The 12,888-nt window shown below is 38.9% G+C and overlaps 1 protein-coding gene across 2 annotated transcripts in view; it reads left to right on the top strand.

The window, feature by feature from the left end:
- Window positions 1-7,336: 7,336 nt before the first annotated feature.
- LOC308284222 (prothrombin-like) overlaps window positions 7,337-12,888 on the top strand; it is a 24,862-nt gene continuing 19,310 nt past the window's right edge. Inside the window, exons 1-2 of one of the 2 annotated variants that reach the window (XM_080724772.1) lie at window positions 7,337-7,448; window positions 7,535-7,689. Coding sequence is in view for 1 of the 2 variants with exons in the window: in XM_080724771.1 (XP_080580897.1) it covers window positions 7,391-7,448 (58 nt within the window). In the remaining variant the exon portion in view is untranslated. The remainder of the gene's footprint in view (window positions 7,449-7,534; window positions 7,690-12,888) is intronic. The other variant, XM_080724771.1, reaches the window with a different exon arrangement.

Raw genomic sequence — 12,888 nt, 5'->3', positions numbered from 1 at the left:
TGACTCGTCTTTACCGGCCCCTTGCCTCTTGCAATATCTGCCACCTCTTACTCTCCAAGCCCCTCCCCCCTCTACCAAATCAAGTGAACACAGGCAGAATCCATCGCACTGCCAAAGGCTGCTTCCCCTCTCTCTCTCTCTCTCTCTCTCTCTCTCTCTCTCTCCTCCTAGCAGTGATATAGTGCTGCTAGCTGAGCAGCTGGGTATATTGTCTTACAGAGTGAACCATGAACTTAAGGGTGATTTATACTTAGCTGCACGCTGTGTCACGCACACTTCTTGCGATTTTAGATGCACGACACAGCGCGCAAAATGTGTAACTCAGGCTTAACACTCTAGTGTCAAAGATAATTAGACTGTCAGGTGGGATTACAATGCCCATTTAAAAAGATTGGATGTCTATATATGTGTGTGTGTGTGGGTGTGTGTGTGTGTGTATATATATATATATATATACACACACACACACACACACACACACACACACACACACACACACACACACACACACACACACACACACACACACACAACATATATACACAATGTATTATCCTGACTTCACAACTGCTGCAGGAGCTTACATCCAAGCCTCATTCACTAACTCCTTTGATTCTTGAGCTTCAAACTACATTTTCCCACCATATCTCTGCCAACGTTCCGTGTGGGTGTTTACGACAGTGTGGTGTCAGAAACTGGGCAGATAAGACTGCAAAAAAGGGACATTGCCATAGCAACTAGAGTGACTGACGTGAGGAAGGGGCTATGAGTGATGGGTGGGTGGATGGATGGAGTGGAGTGATGAATGGATAAATAGCTGCTTTGATATCATCAACAAGCTCCTCACAAAAGAATCTTAAAAGCACATGATCTACCTTCCAAATATGATCATATTACAGAAAGAAAATATGTTTATCATTTCTTTTTTTAAATAACATTGACCTCATTCTTTTTATATTTGGACATAAGCCATTATTGGAATCGCATAAAAATATATAAAGAGTATAGAGAATGTTATTCTATCAGAGTATTATGTTATTAGATTAACACACGCGCAAATGTATATTTTCTATTGCACTTTGTTTTACTGTTTGTAGTATAATTATTCCTGTCATATAATTGGTGTCGTGCAGAACGAACAAAAATAAGCTGGTTTAGGTGCAAACCACCTTGTGTTTCCAGTTTTTCCAATTATTTAACATTTTGCAATGCCATAAATTATAATCACTGCTTACATTAAAGACGAACAACAGAGGTTTCTGCAGGATGCCACAGATGTGATTTTGTGTATGACCATCATGAAGAGACTCCCAGGTCTTCCAATAGGAAGGTTGTACTGATAAAAGTACTGATAAAAAACAAAAAGGTGCTGCATGCCAATAAACAGTTGCTCCCTCTGCTGGCTGTCCTAATGTACCACATCACAGTATGTTGTAATACTGTCTGTCTCCCTCTCTCTCTCCTTTTCTGGAATTTACACAGGACCTTTGGCAAAGTGTTTGATTTACTCGTGGCTGTGCAAACATGATGTGAAAGACGTTGATGAAAACGATCATTATGCTTTTGTCTAGACCAGGGGTCTTCAACAGGGGGTCCGGGACCCCTAGGGGGTCCTCAGAGTTACTACAGGGGGTCCTCCAAATCTTCCAATCCTTTTTATATTAACAACTTGAACCCTAGTGTCCATATTCTGAGAACTGTAGCCAAAAATAGCAGATCTACAAGCTCACAACGTTGTGAGCTTGTAGATCGGCTTTTTTCGGCAAAGAGGTTTGGTGTAGAGGGGAAAAAGAGCAGACTAAGTATAGAGTAAAAGGTCAAGAAGTTCATTAGGTAATGATGGCTCAAGTGGTTAACTATCTGAAAACATAAATTGACATGAATCCAAAATACACTGATGATTGTGCTGTCACACAATGAAACCACTGTATATGGAATCTATTAACAGGTTGTTCCTGCTTCATCTCTCTCTCGACTAAGGGGTCCTTGGCCTGAAAATTTTGAAGACCCCTGGTCTAGACAATTCTGGATCCGCCAGTCCTGCCTGTTGCATATTAACTGTGAAGAACCTTGCTAAACTAGATTTTTCGGACCGAAACCAACAGCTTATCAGAAGATCATACTTTGTCACTGCAGTGCCTATAGCACAGCCATGAAAACCTCAGATGTTTGCCACAGTGAAATGTGTAAATACTCTTTACTCTCTTTCTTTCCTCCAATTCAAATATATTGTGAGGCTTGTTCGCTCGCTCATTTCAAAGCTATTGTATGCAACTGCTACAAAGTGCACAAAGAATGTTAGGCTGGCTGTGATACATTCCAGAGAAAATGTAGCTAAACTTGGCATGGACCACAGGACCCTGCAAGCCTGTTGAAGCACAGAATTTATAGTCAAACACAACACGTATGGATTTTGTTTTGTCACTGTTACCACAAAAGAACGTCGATATCTAATCTGACCAAAGCTGAGTGACATTGTGTCCCTCCTTGTCTTAAAATGTAGAAACAGAAAAAACATAACATTTTTATTATGTTTTTTTTTTTTTGGAATGCAGAGCAATATCATCGGAATACTACCTTGGCAATCATAAAACAAAGGTGGTTGTTTGACTAGCCTTAAGAAGACAGGCCCACATTTTAGGTGCTGTAATGAAGCTGAATTCCATGGAGGGCAGACTCTTTCTCTCCTGTTTACCAGACATCTAGACCCATATTCATAAAGAACGAGACAGGAGTATCTGAAACCATGTTTACTATTTAAAGTTTCTTGTCAGTGACCTCAGTAACAATGAAATGCTTTTAAGACTTTGTCTGCAAATCATTGGTTGGCCCTGTAGTATGAAATGGAGAAATGTACTGTATTCATACTTGACTAACTTCCATGGGTATTGCGACCGGCGATTAGCAGTACAGTACTGTACTTGATGAGCCATGGAGACCTTTGAGTGGGGTGATGGGGCTCACTGGAGGTGGACTTTATCCTGGAGGCTGTATAGGGCAATGCCACTCTTAATGTCTATGACAGTCCATTCAGAATCTATGAATATGAACACCTCTCGCCCAAAGCTAGAAACCAGGCAACCAAAGTCCAAATAATGCTGTATTTCAGTTTACATTATGATAGAATACAGTACTTCATATCTTCTGGATCAATTATTTGCTTAGAATGAATTCGCCAGGAAGTGGTATCTGGTATCTTGTCTATGACATGACAGAATCAGAATCTGGGCACTGCTGCTTTTGGCTTCGTGAGAGGTGTTCATGTGAATTCTGATTTAGGGTGCCTCAAAAATATATTGGAGTTCATAGTGTCATGCATAGAGCATGTCCCACTGCCTTGTGAGCCATCTCGATTTCACATCCTCAAATTGCATTTAAAAGTATATATTGTTAGTTGTGGCCAATCAGTAGTTCTTCATTCCCATATATATATATATTTATAAATATGGGTCTTTACATGGAATAGTATAGACTGACCAAAACATTCACATCTGATAGATAAAGTATATGAAAGCTATATGTAGCACTATATAGATCCTACATGACTTCATTTTCATGAAGAAGAAAAAAGTTTGAGAGAAGATCAGCTTAATTAATTTCTTAGCAATAAGGTTGTGTTTACACAAAACCAGACAAATCTGTATTTAAATGCTTTTGTGGCTAATATCAGATTATATTCTATTTCCCCGGAAAAAAACACATATGTGCCACAGAAAAGTTTAATATTTGATATGTTCTGTTGATGTAAATTGAGCCTCAAGGGAAAAGCTTTATTTTCTTGTGACCCAGCCTAGGAGGGGTTTTACGGTTTAGCCAGTAATAAATACCCATTTAATCTGAGTCACAACATTTTATTTTCTGTTGCTGTAAATCCAGTCCAATACATGTACATAAAGTATTGTGAAAAAGAAAATATATATATCATGTATTGTCTGAAAGTTTCCTCTCAAATAATAATTAGTATTTATTCAAAATGTTATATTTTTACTGTAAACAATATATGTATGCATGGACAAATATTCCACTGACCGTGTTTGGGGTGAGAGATAATAATTGTCTGGTTCATGTTCATTAACAATTGGACGGGGTATGAACTATTTTTTGTGCCCTTGGATACTACAGTGGTTTGGCTGCCCTTTTACATCAACCATTATCAGTGGGGATATTTTGAAGCACTCGAAACTGGCTTAACTACTTAAACCCTATATTCTTCATTGCCCATACAAGGCCCCTTGCATTTTTCCCTTACACCAAATATATTCGTGAAAATAGTGATCTACAATCTTACAAGTCACAACACATCGCAAAGGCAAGGCGTTGAGAGCTTGTAGATCTGCTATTTTCACAGAATGTTGGCCCAAGAAGGGTTCACGTGGTTAAGCTAGGGGACAACTTCATCCTTATTTGAAGATATGACTGAATATCAGAGTACGTAAATGACATGTCAAATGTATAAAACCTGTACTTGTATGTAATATTCCTTGTACAATGGGCTTGTATGTCATAAATCAGTTGTACTTCTGAATATATAAATATAAAGATTGTTGAAATGATTTCTTTCATCCAGTCTTCATAATGTATGATACATTCATGGGTTTCAATGTTTTGATTAGAACATCTGGATCTCAGTTCAGTAGCTTGGAATGTAACACACAGGGGTGTCGCACCAAATTCCGGGCCCTGGGTACAAGGATTCACTTTGGGCCTCCCATGAATGTTCTTCTTAGGGGAAAAGGGGATTAACCCATTTAGACTGGGAACGCATTATTTTGTGCTTTAACTATTGAAATATAGCAGATATACAAGCTCGCAGATATACAAGCGAGCTTGTAGATCACCCCCCCCCCCCCCCCAGAAGCAACATTTTAGTTACAAATGTTCGCTTAAAAAATACATATATTCAAAGATTTGCACACATTTTCACGACTTTTCAAATATAGCAGATCTACAAGCTCGCAGTGAGCTCAGTCCCACTTTTCCCCCCCTTGTGACGCCCCTGGTAACACATACTGTAACAGACAAACAAAATGCACAAGACCCAAATTCATCCACTTGGCTTTGGGGAAGCAATTCTTAACAGGAATTATTTCTGTTCAAGTTTGGAAGCGTTGGAAATCACTCAACAGACCGGAATCAAAATACACATAATGTAGCAGGGCATGGCGTTATTGAAAACGATGTAATGGCCGCACAAATTTATTGACAGAAAGCTGCTTATAACATGACATCGGTGGATTTTTATGAAACAAAGACTTGACAGAGACAAAGACCCAAGCTTTCCGGTTACAATATTGATGAGTTTAAAGTTGTTTAATACAATCAGATAGGCCGTTTTGGGTTTCATGAATGGGCTGTCAAGCACCATAGATGAAAGGGAAGCGCCATAGATGACATGACAGGGAAGCACCACAGAAGGCAGGTGAATAAACATCAAAGATGCTTTGCTACAAGCAGAATCTGCTAGAGCTACTTATAGATGCTGCAAGCTCCTCCTCTTGCTGGTAATCCTTGGTGGCAGGATGGTCTGAGCGTTGCGAGTACCAGTCTGAAGCTCGGTGTAAAATGGAAGGCGGTTTCTTGGCAGCTGTTCTTGCCTTAGGAGCCTTATCTCCTTGCCTTTGGAACTGCACGACTTCAGGTGGTGGTGCCTGATGTTTGTTGGCAATGGCAAGTGGTGGAGAAGTAAAGGACCATAGATGACCATGATAAATAAGAAACTCAGACTAAATACAAATAAAAGAAATATAGAACCTTCACTAAAATATAAAAGAATATAGGATCCAGAAGATGATGAGGTAGTTTCCAGCATTTATTCTGGCAGGCATCACAAAACAGGTCCCGGAATGGCATAAATCAAGTAGGAGAGACACAGCATTGAGGACAGGGTCCTAAGCATTGACCTCACCTGTGTGAAGCCAGGCTAAAACTGAGTTCTAACGTCAATTTACAGTCACCTTAATCCAGTAGGAATACACAAAGTCATGGCCTAACCAGACAGACAGTTTGTTCACACAGGAGGCAAGACGTTGATCAAAGGACACATGCAGGGAGACAACAATCTTAGTCCTACATCAAAGGACTGAATCTGATAGATCAACGTTACTGTAGGTGTGATCTCCTCATCTTACAGACAGTGACAGCTGGTCTGTTGTAGGCTAGTTCAGATATTAGCAAACTATAGTTTTACAGTTCAGATCATACCGTGTGTAGCATATTAATATAAAACAAAATACATACATTGTTTAAACAAAAACCTATTTATCAGACCATCTGCAAACATGATAGGTAGGACAGGTGAGGTGAGCTCAAGTTTCAAGTTATCAGGTTAGTGAAATTGTGAATTTGTTAACTTAACGTGAAAATGAATTGAGTGACAAGACACAAGGTGAAAAAGTAATCACACAGAGTTTAACCTTTTTCTGGACCCGACTATGGTTGACCAGGTTACTGACTATGGTTGACTATGGTTATGGTTACTGACTAGGTTACTGACTGTTGTTAGTTGACTATGGTTACTGACAATGGTTGACTTATTGAATATGTATGAAAGGGAAATAGATTTAAATAAATCAGAAGTAGAACACAAAGTCTCAAGACTTGACTGCCAAGGCCCGAATTTCCCAAGTTTTTCATGAGTGCCAGCCCAGAGATTCCAGAGTTATTAAAAACTATCATATTAATAAAATGTATTAAAAAATAATCGCAGAAAAAGGGTGCCGAATAGCCAAAAATAAAGTGCTTCCTGTCTGTGCAGGAAACAAGATCCGGATCTGCTTTGGCTCCCATTCAAAACCTTGCAGACAAACCCCCTTTGAAAGTCACTGTTTTTTTCTTGGCAGTCAATGATACAAAATATTGAATTAATTTGTAGACAATCCCAGCAATTTCTCATGTTGTACACTCATGTCTGTGAGTACAAAGCATACATTAAAGAATTAAGAAATGTATTTTGTGAAAAGAGCATATTTACAAGGGTTGTGAGCATTGGCGAACACTGTGAGCATTGGGGCAGGCTCCAATGGCAGGTCTGTAACTCTGAGAGTGTACAAATGAAACCAAATGGACCCTTACAGGTATGTAACTCTGAGAGGGTCCATTTGTAGGCACTCTCAGAGTTAAGGGGGTCCTTCAAATAAAACTTGAACTTGACTCATTATGAACTCAGATGCACTTTGAGTTGTTTAACAAATAAAATAAAAGTTCGGTTGCCAAAGCAGCAAGTCGAAATGTAAACAAACTGATCATTTGACCTGTCAATCAATGAACCTGGATGACAGGAAGGAGAGAGAGAGAGAGAGAGAGAGAGAGAGAGAGAGAGAGAGAGAGAGAGAGAGAGAGAGAGAGAGAGAGAGAGAGTGACCGCCACCACATCGGGGTTAGAGTTTGAACCATGAAGGACCCTTTAATTCTCCTTCTGCTGTTTCTATGTAGCAACCAGGCTAACCATGGTAAATATAGCATCATTATGAATTATTATTATTATTACTATCGGATCTGTAACTCTGAGAGTGTACTAATTCTTGGATCTAAAAAGACTCAAGGTCCCCCTGGCGTGGGATGGGGACTAACTTCCTAGGCTTCAAGAGGAAACCCAATGGAAAGCTGGACAGTCGCTTCCCTGGCTTCGGTGTGTCAGACTGGCTGGACCTAACTGACTTGTGTTGCTGGGCTGATGTTACCCTGGATTGGGTAGGGTCTAACTCTGACTCAGAGAATGTTATATCTGACCCCAGTATCTCTGTCAGAGCAATGACTGTGTGTGGAACAGAACACCGCCTTCCACTGATTAATGCTCAAGGAAATTGCAAGTGTGGTTGTTGTGACACGAGTCACACTTGCAAATTAAATCTGTTTTACCATTTGAATTTTCCCCATTCAAGTCAATGGGGAAAATTAATTCACTAATAAATTAATGGGTTGAGACTACAAGGGAAGACTGCATGTATATCTACTGCGGACCATTCTGTCTCTCACTCTGTGTTAAAATGTTTTGCCATAAAATGGTTTTACCATCTAAACTTACTCTCTGCATCTGGTTTCCAGGCAGTCATGCTCCTCACTGTATACAGTTACATCATGGCATTGAGCAAATAACTGAAACCATGTCCCACATCTTAAATGGTTGCCATGTATACAGGGCCTCTACATAAGTAGGCATGACAGAATAGTAGATTTAAAGATATTCTCTTCTACTTTTTAGGTCCTCCATCAAGCTGTATATTGTATAAGCACGCGCTTATACAATATAGTTTAACCTGTGTAATGATGATTCTGTGTTCTCAAACAAACATTACAGCTAACACCACTGATGTCTATGTTGTAAATGAAAACCTTATGAGGTGTTCATTCTCGAGGTCGGCTGTAGTTTTGACTACAGCTTGGAAGCCTTTCCAACCAAAGTGCTGAAATATCAACAGCTAGAGCAGACCATCTCACAGTTAGGCTACAGGCTGGCCTCTCCAAAAGGAGGGCCAAACAGTCAGTGTCGGCCATTATAGGAAGCCGCTTAATGTGGAGGAGGCGCTGTTTTCTTTATCCATGGTTTGTCCGCTGTGTCTGACAAGTATGTCAACTATACTGTATGTAACAATGTTCTGTATGTCAACTATACTGTATGTAACAATGTTCTGTATCTCAACTACAGTATACCGTATGTAACAATGTTCTGTATGTCAACTATACTGTATGTAACAATGTTCTGTATGTCAACTATACTGTATGTAACAATGTTCTGTATGTCAATTGTCAACTACAGTATACTGTATGTAACAATGTTCTGTATGTCAACTACAGTATACTGTATGTAACAATGTTCTGTATGTCAACTATACTGTATGTAACAATGTTCTGTATGTCAACTACAGTATACTGTATGTAACAATGTTCTGTATGTCAACTATGTAACAATGTTCTGTATGTCAACTATACTGTATAGTGTTCTGTATTTCAACTATACTGTATGTATAGTGTTCTGTATGTCAACTGTACTGTGTGTATAGTGTTCTGTATGTCAACTATACTGTATGTATAGTGTTCTGTATGTCAAATATACTGTCTGTATAGTGTTCTGTATGTCAACTGTACTGTACAGTGGGTGACAAAATTTAGCGTCGCCAAGTCTAAAATGACACCAGTAAATACCTCGCGATACCTAGAGGTACCTCTGTCAAACACGCCTCCAAATTCTTAGCCGCGCCCCCTAGAAATGTGATATTGTATTTCAACGTGTAGTGTGGCTGTTCAGCCACGGGGTGGCGATTCTTCAATTTGAGTCGGCTATTCGAGTCTATTACTTGTTGGTTACTTTAACTTGCATTGTGAGCTTGTAAATAGTTTCTTTTCTTTTCTGTGAGTTGCCTTGCTTAAATGGAGATTGTTTATATATATTGTTGAAATCAGAGCCAAATGAATCTACAACCCTCAAAATCAACTGAACTTAAAACTTAAAAGTATTTCTATTTCCACAGACCACAAATATAAAATAAACAACACCAGGGCTTTACACATAAATGATGTTGCATTATACTTAAAGTACCAAAAGTAAAATTACTCATTAGGCAGAATGTCCCATTTCAAGTTTTCAAATATATGGAAATCATTTGAAAATAGCCGATCTACAAGTTCCTCATTCGTGGGTTTGCATCTCACTGCAGGCAGTGATTATGTGTGACTGAGGCTACATTAGTTAAAATACATTATAAACTGTTCCTGTAGTCTCGAGTAAGTATTTCCATTTCCACAGACCACTAATATAAAATAAACAACACCAGGGCTGTACCTATAAATGATGTTGCATTATACTTAAAGTACCAAAAGTAAAATTACTCATTAGGCAGAATGTCCCACTGTCTGTCATTGTTTTGTTATGTAAGAAGCCTATACATTATGTCTCCACCTCAGTGGCTCACTATGCTAGGTGTTAGACTAGTGATCCATTTAGTTCCTCATTCGTGGGTTCAAATCTCACCACAGGCAGTGATTTTGTGTGACTGAGGCTAAATTAGTTCAAATACATTAAAAACTGTTCCTATAGTCTCAATTTTGAGAGAAAGAAACAGATTCTTATGTTATCTTGTTGGCTTAGTTTGACAGGGCTGAATTGATTAATGTAGGCCTATGTTTTTTGATAATATTCTAAATCTAAAGTAACTAGTAACTAAAGTTGTACAAATCCACTAGGCCACAGAGTCCACAGTATCACACCACATGTATTGATAATCCTATGATACTTTTTGTGGTCAAAATGTTACTTTTACTGAGAGAGAGAGAGAGAGAGAGAGAGAGAGAGAGAGAGAGAGAGAGAGAGAGAGAGAGAGAGAGAGAGAGAGGGGGGGGGAGATTTGTAGTTTACTGTTATGTTATCATGTGTCTTTGTCTGCTTAGTTTGACAGAAAAGGAGAGAAGAGAGTTGGGGGGGAGGGGATTGCAGTGGAACACCTTTGTATATCAGATGGCCAAGCCAAAAACAGGTTATGCTAATGTCTGTCCCACATCCTGTTCTCACCGGCGGCCCTGAATTGAATTGACTTAAGGTACTTATTCTATAATGTTTCGTGAAACATGATTATAGATGTTTATAATTGAGAACTGGCTGTGGGACTAAAATGGATAATTATCAAGGTAACAGTTCACATGACAATGAGCTTATTATCAGCACTTAATAACAGTTCCACTTTTTCAGAGAGAGAGAGAGAGAGAGAGAGAGAGAGAGAGAGAGAGAGAGAGAGAGAGTTTGTTTTATTTTGAGAGTGTTACTCTCAACACCCTTATAGGTATCATCCCATCACACTGTTTCATCTGTGTCCATCTGACTCGTTTCTGCTGCTTCAGCTGCTTTACCATTATTTCCTATGTTTCCTTCTTGACTGACATCTTCTGTATTCTGATCATGTCCTTTCTCCTTAACCTGTCCCATTCTGCATCACACTCTGCCTGCTCTCTCTGCACAATTGTTGGTGGGGGTTGGGAGCTTAATTTCTTTGTGTCCTTGTCCACCTCGCAAAACCAGTTCCAGCCCATTCAGCCCACCACTTGAATGAATGTAAGGCTCTCTATCAACTCAGCTGGGCATGTGTCATATGGAAAAGCTCTGCTGTTCGCCTGTCTGTCTTTCTTTCCTTGTTGGTTTGAAAACATTTGTCTACTATGTTTTTCTTAGATTAGCCAACTAATTCTACCATTTCTTTGCATTTGATGTAATTGATGTTGGTGTAATGATGTATTACCTAAGTTCTAAGAATTACTTAAGTTACTATTACTTGATTTTATTAAACTATACATGCATGCACCAATTTAGCCTTATTTCATACCTAGGCAATTTGAAAGTAGAGATGAGTGGTGGTCATTACTTCACAGCATCTATATATCATTGATTACTGCACCTCTCAGTTCTCAATTATAAATATTTATAATCATGTACATGAAGCATTATAGTGTAAGTAGCTGAAGTCAACCAGATTGATACTGTGACAGTGACATCAACTCACTGTCAAGTCCATGCCTCAGTTCAGTAGGATGCTTGTATAGCAGACTGACATTTGCATAACTATAGGCTTGGCTACCTACAAAGCTATCTCTACACAAAGCAACACACACTTTATGGTGGCCGTAGCGGAGTGCACTTTAAAGAAGTCAGTCTGTCTGTCACTGCATAAAGTAATATATTTCATAATGTAGCAGCAGTTTGCACAGTTATGCCTGTAGCCCTGCAATATTGTAGGCCTAGGAATAAATGCCTCATATGTAAAACATATTTTTTATAGATAGATAGATAGATAGATAGATAATATGGACAAACATCCCACAGAGACCCTGCATGCAGAATTCTGTAGATCCATATTAAACATTCAAAGGAAAACACCAACCAATGCATGCAGGGCAGAATTAGGCCGTTACCCTTTAATTGTCAACATTAGGAAAATAACTGTAACATTTTGGTTGCATCTTAAATCAAGCCCTCAAGACACCCTGGGATTCCAGGCCTTGCAAGCCCAGGAGTTGAAACCTCAAAAGAGTCCCTTATGTCAACTGGTTAACAGTTTTATTGATCACTCTCAACCTCAGACCAGCACTGTTTTGCAGCCACTAATTAGAGTAAACCTAATTATTAAACAAACTAAAGATGCCTATCTCTATCTGGAACATTGGACCAATCAAACCAAAACCCAACACAGACTTAATTGCTATCTGGCCCTAAAACATGAATATAAACTGGCAGAGTATCTGTTTATGGTCAAAGATAAAAAGCGGAGACAGATACTGACCAAATACATACTGAGTGACCACAGTCTGGCCATAGAGAAAGGACGGCACAAGAAGTCCTACCTGCCTCCAGAACAAAGAGTGTGTGGTCACTGTACAACCTCTGAGGTCGAGAATGAGATGCACTTTCTATTAAAATGTGGCAAATATAATAACATAAGAGCAGACTACTTTAAGAAATTTGAACTGTTAATTCCAAACTTCACAGTTCTAGATGACAATGACAAACAACACATTCTACTAGGAGAGGGACCTGCAGCACATTTAGCTGCACAATATGTGACTGCATGTCACAAACTGAGGGACACGTAAGCAAACAATACACTCATGTGAATATCTTGACAATGGACTATATCTTGACACACACACAGTTCAATTCTGTACATCTGAATCATTATGGCAGAATTTGTATATTTTATTGTATTCATTATGTTCTATATTATTTGTTTTGTCTTTTTTATTTTATTATCATTATTTTCCACTGCACTTGATGCTTTGGCAATATTGTAATTTGTTACAGTCATGCCAATAAAGCTATTTGAATTGAATTGAATTGAATTGAGTAGGCCTATAGTACAGGATTGAATTCCATTGCATTTTACTTGTAGGCCTACATATGACTACAAT

The sequence above is a fragment of the Nannobrachium achirus genome (genome assembly GCF_963921795.1).
Source record: "Nannobrachium achirus genome assembly, chromosome: 1".
In the NCBI taxonomy this organism is placed as follows: domain Eukaryota; kingdom Metazoa; phylum Chordata; class Actinopteri; order Myctophiformes; family Myctophidae; genus Nannobrachium; species Nannobrachium achirus.
Note: the sequence above shows the minus strand (reverse complement) of the source record. Positions and strands in the feature narration are given on the sequence as shown.